General features: G+C 35.9%; 1 protein-coding gene across 3 annotated transcripts in view; it reads right to left on the bottom strand.

Moving 5' to 3' along the window:
• The window catches only part of MYH11 (myosin heavy chain 11), a 127,876-nt gene that overhangs the window by 35,275 nt on the left and 77,828 nt on the right, over positions 1-14,773 (bottom strand). For all 3 annotated transcript variants that reach the window (XM_051962715.1, XM_051962696.1, XM_051962706.1), the window contains 10 exons: positions 11,867-11,962; positions 9,730-9,848; positions 9,146-9,298; positions 6,958-7,131; positions 4,791-4,964; positions 3,208-3,322; positions 1,660-1,853; positions 1,007-1,128; positions 821-890; positions 502-662 (listed from right to left, as the gene is read on the bottom strand). In XM_051962715.1, the coding sequence (XP_051818675.1) occupies positions 502-662; positions 821-890; positions 1,007-1,128; positions 1,660-1,853; positions 3,208-3,322; positions 4,791-4,964; positions 6,958-7,131; positions 9,146-9,298; positions 9,730-9,848; positions 11,867-11,962 (1,378 nt within the window). The remainder of the gene's footprint in view (positions 1-501; positions 663-820; positions 891-1,006; positions 1,129-1,659; positions 1,854-3,207; positions 3,323-4,790; positions 4,965-6,957; positions 7,132-9,145; positions 9,299-9,729; positions 9,849-11,866; positions 11,963-14,773) is intronic.

The following is a 14,773-nucleotide window of genomic DNA, read 5'->3' as shown; positions in this document are numbered from 1 at the left end:
AGTGAATGATTTCTCTGATTCTTGAATGGTTACTTTTTTGATGAACTCTATAGTTTGGGGGTAATATAGCAGCCCTAGCATCTCTGATTGGACTTGGGGAATAAAGACACTGGAATGGGAATGCAAATACGGCTATGAGGTTTATTTCATGAGGCTAGTCTCTGGAGAAGATAGATACCCCCGAATCTTTCTGTCTTCCACTGCTCCCCAAATATAGAAATTAGCTCAAACTAGCATATTCTAAGGATATAAATACTTCATCAGTGCTTTTATACTTCTTCTGGATTGTATTCCCAGCAATGGACTCAGCTATCTAAGCCCATAATCAATCCCCCACAGATTAGACAATAGAGAGGCCATCCATTTAAAAAAAAAAGTTCATGGCCCACTGTTTTGTCATTCTTCATATAGAACATGAAATTCAAAATTAAATTATTTAGGGGTTGCGTTCTAGGGGTGTAGAGAAGGAGAGAAGGTTGAGATGTGGAAAAACATCTTTACTTTCTTGCCAGATAACCCCGACTCATTGCTTGGAACGCCATGATGACATCTGTGATCTTCAAATCTCTCTCCTCTTCTAGATGAGCTAGGACACCAGTTCTAAAGAAGATTTTACTTTGTCCAATTCTGTACAAGTTGGGATCAAGTTCTAGAGCTTTAATCTATGGAGAGGGGAGGAAAATCATTCTTACTTCCAACAAGAAGTTGAGTGAAAAAAAAAAACACAAGTATCTTCTTAAAAAGTCTTAATATAGGAGTGGTTCATTGCTACAGAACCAAAGGTCTAGATATTCAATGTGTGGGCAAGGCCTGTACTTACCATGAGGATACAAGCCTGCTTTCCATCCATGAACCCTTTAGGAATTGCATTTGCTGCCAAAATCTCATAGCTGGAATGAAATGATAGAAATCACTCAGGACTTCATCATCACCCTTCTTTTTTACTAAGTCACCATTGACTAAGCATCCCCACCAATATAAGATATTCAGAAACAGAAGAATCTACCGTTGGCGGAATTCCTGGAATACAATTCTGTTGGGGAAGCCCTGACGACAGATCCGGATGCCTTCCAAGACTCCATTGCATCGAAGCTGCTCCAGCACCAGAAATGCATCAAGTTTCCCAGACTATAAAGGCAGTTAGAAAGTGATGAGGGAAAAGAAGAGGGCTGATCTGTACAAATCATAGAGATTAAAACCACCCACTATCAAAAGATCTAGCTAAATATTGTTATATACTTTCTCTTGGTCCTTTCTCTGACCTGTATGCCCCTTTTATATCTAAAAATCCTCTGGACACCCCTTTTCTCATTAATTCCTTTAGTGTCCAGTAAAATTTAGAAAAGTACATGGAATACCCTTAACAGACTAGTGCAAGAGTCCATATGAAGTAAAATTACCCTTATTTTTCCCTCTTTCTCATGACTGTCACTATTTATTCCTAGCACTTATCCATATTTACACAAGCATAACTTGAATCCCTCACAATATCCCTAGAAAAGACCATCTTTTTCCACTCCTGGACACGAGATCCCAAATCCTTCAGTTTGGGCTTGTGATATCCTTTGAGGAAAGGCCTTAAAAGTTTAAGTTCATTTGAGAGGACCTAGGCAAAGCCAAATAATCCTCTTTAGAAGCTGCATGAAACATAAGTTTTACCCGTTTTTCGTGGTTGGGGATGATACATCGGACAAAGTTGGGTGTGGTGTTCCTCAGGGTAGTCATTAGCTTCCCAAGTTGCTCCTTGTATAGTTGTCCCACTGTACGAAACATGCCTTTCTTTGTCTTGGAGGCACTGGGCAGTGAGCTTTCTGTCATCTTGGCCATCTGGTCCAGCCCCACGATGCGATCCACTAGCAAGCATATGAAGGTATCATGTCAGCACCACGCCCTCCCACTCTCCTACCACCTTCCTACCCCATACCCATACCCACCCCAGCCAAGTCACAGTCCATTTGCAGTGCTGTTCCACCATTTTTGTGGGCAGAGCACAGGACCATACTAGGGTCAAGGAACTGGATCTCTGTGATGAAATTCTTACAAGAGCCTCATTCCTGTTGACCTGGGAAACCATGGATTCCTTTAGTGGATAGAGAGCTGGATTTGAAGATAAGAAGACCTGCATTCAGATTCTGCCTCTATAACTTATTAAACTGTGTGACCAGGAAAGAAGAAATATCTTTCTGAGCCTTGGTTTCCTGATTTATAAAATGGAAATAATAGTACCTATCTTGCCAAATTAATGGGTTTGTTGTGAAGCTTAAATGTTATAATACAAAGTGCTTTGCAAATCTTAAAATATTTTGTGGAGGTCAGATTTTATTTTTTCATGGGCATGGTCACTCTCAGGACAAATCAAATGCTATTCTTTGTTAACTGAAGGCCCCAGGAAATTATAGGAGTTGGGGTGAGAGAGAAGAGGTAAGAGATTTGCCTATAAACCTATCTGGGAAATCTCTAAGGAGCTCCTGAGTAGTGAGGAAGCAGGCCTCTCTCTGATTAGTCTTAAATAATGGAAATAAATCTTTGAAACTCTTAGCTCTGCTCATAGAAAGTCTATCTGAATCAGGAGAAGCAAGGGGAACAAAAATTTATTGTCTACTATATGCCAAACATTGTGCTAAGAACTTTATAGATATTATTTTATTTCATCTTCACAACTACCTTGTGATGCTATTATTATTTCCATTTAACAGTTGACAAACCTGAGGCAGAGATTAAAGTGACTTGCTGAAGGTCACACAACTTGTGAGTATCTAAGGCCACATTTGAATTTAGGGTCTTCCTTAATCTAAGCCCAGTGCTTTATGCACTGTGCCACTTAGCCATCGTTGGGTCTTTAGTGTCTCCCATTAAACTATTTCAGATTACACTTAGAAATAAGACTGCCTTGAAGATAAGATTCTGGTCTATAGATTCTGGAAGAACAAAATAAAGTTAGATAAGACAGAAAATCAGTCTCTAGCTGTGCTTCTTCAAGTTTCAGGATATTGACTGAACCTAGATTATTTTGGGTATAGTTAAAGGACATTCTCTGGGTTGCTTCAACAAAATTTTATTAACTCATCATCTAGTTCAAGATGGGAGCTACTTTTCAAATCTCCCTGGGATGATTCTGTGGCTATATGGCAAGGCAGAATCAAATAATGATTGTAAACAGCATCTGAGGAAGAGAATAGGGAATATGGATAAGGAGGAAGACCATACCATCTTTCCATAGGTCAGCCACAAACTTGTCTGAGGAGGCATTGAGCAGAGAAGTCACGTTATCATTCAGGGGGTCCATATTCTTTGTTAGCCAAGCACTTGCATTGTAGTCAACCTGTGAAGAATAATGCAATTTAGAAGATAATTATCTCAATTAATAAGGGAAAACAAGGGTTGGATCATTAAATAGCTATCTCCACTGAGATTATAATAAAAGTCATCCTAAATTATCAGTTATCAGTGGAATCAAAATAACAAGTCAGGAAGTAAACATTTATTTAGTGGCTACTACATGGCAGGCACTGCTAAGAGCCAGGGACACAAAAAAGAGGCAAAAGATGTTCCTGCCCTGGAAGAGCTGACAATCTAATAAAAAAAATAACAAGCAAACAAATATATATGAACAAACTAATATACACAATAAATAAAATCTTCAACAGAAGGAGGAGACTAGAATTAAAAAGGGAATGAGAAAGACTTGCTGTATACAATGAGATTTTAGTTGCAATGGAGAGGAGGTTGGGAGAGTCAGGAAGCAGAAATGGGGAGAGAGAACATTCTCAGCATAGAGGATAGCCAAAGAAAATGTCCAAAACGAAGGGATGGAGTGTTTTTTTTGGTGAAATAACAATAACAAATAAGTGACCTGGGAAGACTTCCTCAAATTTTGGCAAACTGAACAACAAGATGAGGGAGGAACAGATCTTGAATTTTATAAGGGACTTAGTTTGTAATAAGAGGTATTTACACTAAACAAGTGTAATCAATCAACAAGCATTTATTAAATGTAGGTACAAACACCATGGGCACAAAGATAAAAATCAAAGTCATCAGATGATCATGGGCTTAGAATTCTGAAGATCAGAGAAATTTAGTGACTTGTTCATAGTTATAAAGTTAAAATATGGCAGACTTGGATCTAAAATAATAATAATCATATTTACATAGCTCCTACTTTGAACCAGGTGCTTTACAAATTATTATCTCAATTGAATTCATACAATTGGTGCTATTATCTCTATTTTATACATGATGATACTGAGCTAAGTGAGTTGTCCAGTCTCATACAGATAGTACATTTAAAGGTCTTCCAAACTGTGGGCCTAGCACTTCATTCCCAGCACCACTTAGCAGCAGATTTATGACACTTGGAGATTTGTGACACTTGCTCCATCCTACTACATTAAGATTTGCAATGTTTGGGTGGGTTAAGAACAGTCTGATCTATAAGTGAGAGGATAGACTAGGTTGTTTCCTGTCTTAAGATCCAGTTTTACATATATTGTATCTAGGATATACTGCAACATATCCAACATATAAAGGACTCCTTGCCATCTAGGGGAGGGGGTGGAGGGAGGGAGGGGGAAAAAAATTGGAAAAGAAAGGAGTGCAAGGAATAATGTTGTCAATATAAAGTAATCATTAAATAAAAATTAAAAAAAAAAGATCCAGTTTTAGTTTCCAGGTATTCATTCCCATTTTGACAGGATATGTTTTTGAGTGGGTAGTTGGGAAGCAATTTACAAAGTACTAAGCAATTTACAAAGATAGAAAGGAATGCCTCTAGATAGGGAAATTAATACCTTTCCAGCATAGTGGATGATGGAAAATTCAGTCTTATCCTTGAGCTGTTTGGGTTTCTGAAATTTGGGATGATTGCCCTGTTCTGAGCATAGCTTCTCCACAAAGGACTTGTCTGTAGCTTTAGGGAACCAGCACTCTTCATCTAGCAGGGCCAGGACACCAGGAGGGTTATTCTGAAGAAGGAAAAAAAAGTAGATGAAAGTCATGGTCAAGTCACAAAACAAAACAAAAAGTACCCAAACTATGTAGAAATGGGAGTGGGGAAAGTGATAGAAGAAGGAAGAGGCAGAGAAACAGAAAAAGAGAGAATTGGAAACTTATCCATTATTTGTTTAATTTCAAAACATACAGGCATTCTCCTACTGCCTATTATTTTCTTCCTTCTCCCTGTAATTTCTCTTAGTCCTGTAGAATGGCCCAAACTAAAAAAATTTCTAATTGGACTTGACCTTACTTGGCATTTACAGCCTTGATTGCTAGGTGAGAATAGCTCTTATTCTCTCTTACCTTCACTTTTTTAAGAGTATCAGGAGAGTCAGAGACATTCTGTGGCTAACAAATGCCAAAATATTATATAAGTTTTCCAGTTTAGTTTCATTCTTCTTGGCCCAGAGACTGAGTGATAAAAGAAAGATTTCACTGAGGGAGAACTTAAGTCAACAACAAGCATTTATTAACTCCCTATTACATACCAGACACTGCTATTTATGAATGTTGATTTTTTTGGGCATTTTTTCTGGCTGTTTTGCATGACTAGAAGATTCTCCCTCTTCTACACTGCCTGGCTTCTTTCAAATCCCAATAAAATCTTACCTTCAACAGAAAGTTTTTCCTAATCCTTCCTAATGTCAGTGCTTCCCTCTGTTGATTATCCCTATTTTTCCCATATGTAGCCTGCTTTGTATATATTTGCATGTTGTTTCCCACTTTGGATTGTAAACTCCTCACGGTGCTTTCAGAAAAACCTATAAAGACTTACGTGAACTGATGCAAAGTGAAGTGAGAAGAATACAGTATACAGTACCAGAAATGCTGTGCGATGATCAACTGTGAATAACTTAGCTAGTCTAAAGTAATACAATGATTAAGACAATTCTGAAGGACTCATGATGAAAAATGCCATCCGCCTCCAAACATAGAACTGGACAATTTAGAAAATTACACATAAAACATCTCAATGATCCACTAAAACACAAATTTCAGCAAGATTTGATTCAAAGGATGATTGAAAACCATGTATCCTGGGCAGTAACAAAAACAAAGAGGCTCATTTTGAGAAACACCATTACTGCTCTACAGTAGCTGAAAACTAACATAAGAGATATAAACTCTGATATATAACTAAAAGGTACTGTTAGTGGCAAATTTGTCTATTTAAACACAATCATATGTGTATACATATTTGTATATATATAATACATATTTGTATATACACATATACATGTGTATAAATATACATTTATATATACCTACATAGATATACTCATGTGTGTATATGTATACATGTATGTACACATATATCACAGTGGACCAGGCTTGGAGTCAGGAAGTCTCATCTTCCCAAATTCAAATCTGGCCTCAGATACCTACTAACCGTGTGACTCTAGGCAAGTTAGTTGCCACTGTCTGCCTTAGTTAACTTATCAGTAAAATGATCTGGAGAAGAAAGTGACAAACCACTCCAGTATCTTTGCCACAAAAACTGTAAATGGAGTTACAAAAGTCAGACACAACGGAAAATGACTGAACAACGAAAAGATTAGATAGATAGATACACATATATGTGTGTACATATATGTATATGTGTGTATGTATGTGCTATCTTTTAAGAAAATAGTTCATTGGAAAAATGAACTCATCAATTAGAGGGTGCAAATGGAATTTCTGCTTTATGTAAAAAGTTATTTTAATAGCATTGCTATTGTACTCAAACTGTTGTTTACAGGTCATTGACTTTGTAACAATTAGGCTAGGCAGAGAAACTCTTAAGCTTAAGTTTTAGGAACCACTGCCAACTGAAAGGCTCTTTGTTCCCCAGTCAAAAAGGTTGTCCATTGGGTGAAAACATGAACCTAAACCATCACTCTTGCTGTCTCTGTACCAAAAAACAAAAAGAAACCAAAAAAATGAAGTATATATGTATTATTCACAAGGATGAATTCTCACCGGCCTCTCGATCAGTTCAATGCAAGGTTGCAGATCCAGGCCAAAGTCAATAAAATTCCACTCAATCCCTTCCCTCTGATATTCCTCTTGCTCCAGGATAAACATGGTGTGGTTGAAGAGCTGTTGTAGTTTTTCATTTGTATAATTGATGCAGAGTTGTTCAAAGGAGTTAACCTATAGGAGATCAGAAGAGGCTCGTGAACCACAAGAAACAAAAGAGGGAAAAGGCAACTTAGGCATCAGTGGAGAATCCAAAGCCCAGGTAGGAGAGTTTATTTTTAAGATTGCTGCATATAGATCAACTATGATGGACTTGGTTCTTTTCAACAATGAGGTGATTTTTAAAGGCAATTCCAATAGACTTGCAGTAGAAAGTAACCATAAACAGAGAGAGACTAAATATGGATTAAAGCATAATATTTTCACCTTTTTGTTGTTGCTGTTTTTCGTTTGTTTGCTTGGTTTTTTTTTTCTTTCCTGTGTTTTTTTCTTTCACTTTTAATCTGATTTTTTTTTTTTGCACAATACAATGAATATGGAAACATGTTTAGAATTGCACATGTTTAAGCTATATAGAATTGCTTGCTGTCTTGGGGAGGAGAGGAAGGAGAAAGAGAGGAAGAAAAATCTAGAACACAAAATTTTGCAAAGATGAGTGCTGAAAATTATCTTTGCATGTATTTGGAACAATAAAATTCTATTAAAATAAAACAAAAGATTTTAGCATATAATGTGAACTTAGAAACTAATGTCAAAAAAAGCACATTCCATGTAGAATGCAAACCAAAAATAATTTGGCAATCTGGCCAATAAAGATTAAAGGTTTTTACTTGCCAACTGGAAGTAAAAGGTACAGTTAAAAAAATATAGCCACCTCTGCTTACTTCTTTCCATTATTGCCAATACCAAAAAAGTATGGTTAATCAAATTATCTAAAAGTCATATTTGAGTATGTGGGATACTGTAATATATTTTGGTACTTAAAGGTGAGCTCTGGAAATTCACTTGAAACAACAACAAGAAAAAATAAAGCTGCAATTAAAATAACTGACTCAAGGACTCTGGGAAGCTTGTCTAAATTTCTTATCCTGTTTCATGGTCAGCTGCTTTCTCAAATGTGTCCATTCTGTGATAAGAAAAAACTAGCTTATCTCTTAGACAAAACTTAGGCAAAGGACATTTTTAAACCTTCCCAGGCTGAAATGAGACAAGAATAAGAACTCCTTATTTTTTTTTTTGAAGCAATTATGATTATGTGAATTGTCCAGGATCATATAGCTAGTAAGTGTTTGGTGTTGGATTTGAATTCAAATCTATCTGACTCTTCAGGTTCTTTGGTCAGTATTCTATCCACTGCTCCATTTAACTGTCCCAGAGCCACATTTTCAAAGGTCTTTCTCAAGTAGTGCTTCAAAGATAAATAAAGAACTAAGACCTAAACAGTGATGCAGTAGATAAGTTCTGGGCTAGAGTCAGGAAGACCTGAGTTCAAATGTATTCTTAAACACTTAATTAGCAGTGTAATCCTATACAAGTTACCTAGCCTCTTTCTGCCTCAATTTTCTCAACTATAAAATGGGGATAACAGCACCTATTTCTCAGAGTTGCTGTGAGGAAAAATGAAATAATGTTTGTGATGTGTTTTATTAGTCTTGAAGCACTTCGTTATTATTATTATTATTGTAGTGGAGCCCATTTCTGCCATCTTCTTTCTCAAGAAAATTTTATTTCTCCAGAAAGAAGCTGCATCATAGACCATAGTCATCGAAGCTTCTTATGCTTTACCTCAAAGATCTCAAATCCAGCAATGTCCAGGATCCCCAAGAAGGAACTAAGACCTAACCAGTGATGCAGTAGATAAGTTCTGGGCTAGAGTAAGGAAGACCTGAGTTCAAATGTATTCTTAAACACTTAATTAGCAGTGTAATCCTAAACAAGTTACCTAGCCTCTTTCTGCCTCAATTTTCTCAACTATAAAATGGGGGTAACAGCACCTATTTCTCAGAGTCGCTGTGAGAAAAAATGAAATAATGTTTGTGATGTGTTTTATTAGTCTTGAAGCACTTCGTTATTATTATTATTATTGTAGTGGAGCCCATTTCTGCCATCTTCTTTCTCAAGAAAATTTTATTTCTCCAGAAAGAAGCTGCATCATAGACCATAGTTATCGAAGCTCCTTATGCTTTACCTCAAAGATCTCAAATCCAGCAATGTCCAGGATCCCCAAGAAGGATGCTCCTTGTCTGTGGGTTTTATCTAAAGCCTTGTTCACTCGGGTCAGTATCCAGCGGAAGAGGCGCTCATATGTTGCTTTGGCCAATGCTTCTATGGCAAAGTCAGCCTGGAGTAGTAAAGAAATCAAAAGACTACTTGCAAAGATTCACATGAATCAGGCCAATCTTTATGCAATTTGGAATTTTGTGTTCTTCCCAAACCTAACACTTTCTAAAAAAAAAAAAAATGAGGATGCCATTCCCATAAAAGACAAACTGGAAGCTGTGGATTCATACTATAAGAAATATACTGTTTAGCCATAGGAAAGAACTTTATGATAAAAGTGATTAAATGCTATTTAATAGGGAAATTTAATAAGGGATGTTTTGTTAATAAGGTAATAGTGAAATTAAATACTATTAAAATGTAGGTGTTTCATTCTGGAGATCTTTAAAGAGACACAATAGGATAAATGATTCAGAGTAGGCTTAAAAGTGGTTGAAATTGACCCTTTCAGATCCAATATTCAGCAGTAAGTAATCCAAGTGACACCATTACCTGTTCTTTGGTCTGAGCCTTCTGCACCACATCCCGTCCAACTTTGATACGGGGAGTAAGGATGGCCCTGGTGAAATCTGTCACGTTTATACCCATTAGATGGCAAACTTTCTGAGCAGCTAGGAGGTAAAGAGACACCAGTGAGTTCATAGGCAAACAGGAGATTTGTAAATTAAAACTTACAAAGTGACATTTCTGGGATCTAGAAATAAATCTATTATTTTAAGCATAACACAGGCCTAGAATCTAGGAGAAGAATTTACAATCTAGATGACTAGATTATAAAATTCCTTAAAATTAGGAATAGTATCTGATTTATGTTTGTTTCTTTCTTCCCTCTCCCCATCCATGTAGGCCTAAACCATATTAGCTGTGAATAAGTGTTTGTCGAATGAATGAACAAGGGATCTGTGAATAGGTGACAGGATTCTTGCCTCTGGTATTGTATTTCTTGAAACTGACCCAAATACATTCAATCTAATAAGCATTTATTAAGCACCTACTCTATGAAAGGTATTATGTTAGATTCTGAGGATGAAAATATAATCCACCACCACCATTCCCACCAAGAGTCTCTATCCTAAAGGAACATACATTCTTTCGAAACCAAGTATTGTTAGGAATAATTTATTTGCTCTAGTATCATAAATATGGAATAAGGGGAGACCTAGATGGCACTGAGGTTAGAGTGTTAGGCCTGGAATCAGGAAGACTTAAATTCAAATTCAGGCTGAGATACTTACTAATTCTATGACCCTGGACAAATCCCTTAATCTGTTTGCCTCAGTTTCCTTATCTGATATATGGGGATAATGATATGTCCCAGGAATGTTATGAGGATTAAATGAGGTATTCCTAAAGTGTTTTACAAATCTTAAAGTGCTATATAAATGTTATTATTGTTATTGTTATCATTGAGATCACTTAGAACCATAAAGGTTTTTAAATTCTTCCCAAAGTAGTTTTTAAAATAGAGGTCTCAATGTAAATATGAAATAACTGATCTATGCTATACATATTAAAACAATATCTAGTATCTAACTTAGTTTATTCTTGGAGATTGGTTGGAGGCAGATAGGTGGTGCAGTGGGTAAAGCACTGAATCTGGACTCATAAAGACTTCTGTTCAAATTCAGCTTCAAACTTACTAGCTATGTGACCCTAAACAAGTCACTCAGCTTCTGCCTGCCTCCATTTTCTCATCTTTAAAAAGACATTAAAATGAGGTGATCCAGGACAATTCCAATAGACTAGTTATACAGAGAACCATCTGTAGCCAGAAAAAGGACAATGGGCACTGAATGTGGACCACAATATAGTATTTTTCACCATTTTTGTTGTTGTTTGCTTTTTTCTCATTTTTTCCTTTTTAATCTGATTTTTTTTTGTTCAGTATGATAAAATGGAAATATGTTTAGAAGAATTGAAGATGTTTAACCTAACTTGTTATCTAGGGAAGGGATGGGGGGAGGAAGGAAGAAAAATTTGGAATACAAGGTTTTGCAAGGATGAATGTTGATAACTATCTTTGCATGTATTTTGAAAATAAAAGGCTATTATTAAAAAAAATAAAATGAGGTTAATAATAGCATCTATCTCCCAGAGTTGTTGTAAGAATAAAATCAGATTATATTTCTAAAGCACTTTGCAAATCTTAAAGCACACCATAAGTGGAGTAGGGAGTGGACTAAGCAAAATGGTATAGTGGACAGAGTACTGGCCTGAGAGTCTGGAGATCTGGCTCCAGTGATAATTTTGCCACTCACTAACTTTCTGAATTTAGACAAGTCACTCAGTATCTCACTCTCTATATATTTCTAAAGTAAAGGCCTAAATTATCTCTTAATGGCCCATCCAACTCTATAAGTCTATGGTTTTACCTTCCATGGTCCTTTTTGGTCCAGGCTTATTCTAATTATATTCATTTAAAAATATCCTTTTTATTAAAAAAAAGTTATGTATAGATTTCTTTAGGAGTTGCAAAGTCTGAACATGGTCACCAGTAATATGACCACTTTTTCAAGTCTTCAGTAAGTCTTCAAGTCTTCTAATAATAAGCAACTTAGTGTATTCTGCCTGGATATTACTGTACAAAATATCTTTCACTCTAATTGTTTTGAAATAATAAAGAAGAAACCTGTGTTATCTGGCATAGATGCTTGATCTGTATTTCTTTCCTTCTTAAAGACAATATTTCCAAGCTGCAGGACAGATGAAACAACCTTCAACATGGCTGTGGTTAGAGAGAGAAAAAAAGACAAGACATAAATCTCAAAATAGAAACTCACCTTATGAGTAATAATTTTAGAAATCATTAGAAACCCAGTATATTTCAAACAAATTTCTTAAAACTACGTGTCAAGAAAGAGAAAATAACAATTTTCCACTCAAAAATAGAATAAAATTAAGCAAAGAAAAATTTCATGAATGAGATTGTTTTAAGGCTATGTCTACAAAGCATATTTAGGATGAAAAATGAAAAATTTAACATGTGATACAAATATGTTCAGATATTGAGATGTTTAGCATTATTTTAAGAATGACCTTAGTTTGGCTTTAGGCAAAAGGCATAATTCCAAGGGAAAACATAGCTGAAACCAGCTTATAAAAAACAGTCTAAGCAGTTTAAAAAAAAACAGAAATGGTCCAAAATCATTCAAAATCACTAATAAAATTGGAGAAATGAAAATTAAAATAGTTCTGATATAATACCACATACAACTTAGATTGCCAAAGATCATGAAAAAAATAGAATTGGCAAGGTTATATGGTAAACACTATAATATTGTTATGCTGCTCACTAAACCAGAACTGGTTCAATCCTTTAAAAAAAAATTAACAGCTATATCTAATAAGGGCTACAAATGTGACTATCCTTTGATCTGGATCTATAGAACTGTATACTAAGAATGTTCTGAAAGAGGGGAACAAAGTGCTATTTGTGCAAAACTATTCATAGCAGCATTAAACTTGGAAGCAGCCCACATGTCCAGCCATTGAAGAATAACTGAACAAATTATATGAACTTAGGGAAATGTTTTGTGCTATACGAAATTACAAGAAAGGAAATTTCTGAGCATAGGAATATTAAATTAGCCTTGAATTTAGTGAGATGTCCATTCTAATTCTGCCTTTGTTGCCTACTGGTTGTGTGATCATGGACAAGTCACATAATGTCTCAGTGCCTTCAAGTAACCTTCTTAAAACTATAAGTTATAAATGGGTCACTAATCTTATTTTTATTGCTTGGAAGATGTCCTCTTTATTGGTGAGATCATAATCTTGATCACAAAAGAACTAAAAACATATAGGCAAACATATTAACTGATTCATTTTCGTAGCCAAATAATTGGAACTTTAAATATTTGTTTCATTGGATTATTTCAATCAAGTAGATGTCATTTAAGGTCACCTTAATGTGACTTCTTTGATGAGGTTCCCTTGGGTGAAGGATTTTTATTCTTCTTGCTCTGAGCTCTCCTCTATGCCTTCAGAAGGGCTTAAACTATTCACTTTAGGATTATGAAAGCAGTGTGATTGAAAGAGCCTTGGACTAGAGGTCAAAACAATTTTAAATTCCATTAGGCTGAGTTCTTCGAGAGTTGGCACAGTTTTTGCTTTTCTTTGTGGACTCTTAGCACAGTGCCCAGAACATAGGTGCATAATTATGTCTACCAACTGATTGTCTGATTCGGCCATCAAACTATGTGGTCTCAAGCAAACAGTTTTCCCTTTCTGGGTCTCAGTTTCCTCTTTTGTAAAAATAAAGCATTGGACAGAATTTTGTACTTTCCAGCTCTGATATTTTGCTATTCTCAATGATTCTCTTATGAATGGAGTCAAAATTCTTAATGTCAGTTGATGTTTAGTTGCTTTGAGTTGAGCAACTATTCTTCAGAGCTCAGTTTCCTCACCCATAAAATGAGAGGTTTGGACTAACTGGCTACTTAGATGCTTTTAGATTATAACTCTATGATTTCATGATATTTTATTTCATTTTTGTCACCCTAGAGCCTCATGGTTGTGATATCAAATACTTTCCCTTACACACATATGGGGGGGCGCAGTATATGATACCACAAAACTTGTATAGTAGAGGGAAAGAGGAGTCTTGACTCATCTGGACAAGCTTCATGGAGCCGTTGGGCACAACCAAAAGAGCCATTTTCCTCAGCTTCCATTTAGAGGTTAAGGAAGCAAGTTCTAATTTAACAGCTGCTGCTGGTATATGCAAGTTCTATGACATGTTTTTAACTTTCATTCTTGCATCTGGGGGTGTTTTTTTAGGCGATATGAAAGGGAATAACCCTCCCTCCCCCCCAAAAAAGTCCTACAACCAAAAATTCAAAAGGGGGGAAAACACCTCTTGACCAAAAATCAACAAACAAAAGACTCTTGGCTATTGAGGCTCTAATCTTAATAATACTGGATTCATATTTGGGATATTCTCCAAAGTTTCAAAGCAGTTCTTCATTTCCTCCATTTGAAAAAGTTAAGTGATACAGTAGGTAGAGCACCAGGCCCTGAGTCAGGAAGACAAGAGTTCAAATCCAGCCTCAATCACTTAATGGTTATATGACCTGAGAAAGCCATTTAACCTCATTTTCCTCATTTGTAAAACATGAGGATAACCTACCTCCTAGGATTGTTTATGCAGACCAAATAAGATAATAAAGTGCTTAGCTCAGTGTCTGGCACACTATAGGTATTTATTAAATGCTTGTTTTCTTCCTTTCTTGTTGTACAACTAAACAGACATTTTTCCAGCCTACGGATGATCTTGGAAACTGCTGCACATTCAGATATTGGTAATCAGTGATTTCTGGGGATCCAGAGAGCGTGACTGTTAGCCCTGGTAGGACAGGGGAAATGAATTCTGGGGTTGCTTTGCCTGTATCTAGAATAATGAAAATAATAATAACAATATGAAGATGATAGTGGCAATACATAGCATTTCTGTAAGCACTTTAAGGTTTGCAAAGCACTTTACAAATTTGATCTTATTTGATCCTCTCAACAACCCTATGAGATAAAGGGTAATTAT

This window comes from Antechinus flavipes, chromosome 1 (assembly GCF_016432865.1).
Source record: "Antechinus flavipes isolate AdamAnt ecotype Samford, QLD, Australia chromosome 1, AdamAnt_v2, whole genome shotgun sequence".
In the NCBI taxonomy this organism is placed as follows: Eukaryota; Metazoa; Chordata; class Mammalia; order Dasyuromorphia; family Dasyuridae; genus Antechinus; species Antechinus flavipes.
The sequence above is the reverse complement of the archived record's forward strand: the minus strand, read 5'-3'. Positions and strand labels throughout refer to the sequence as shown.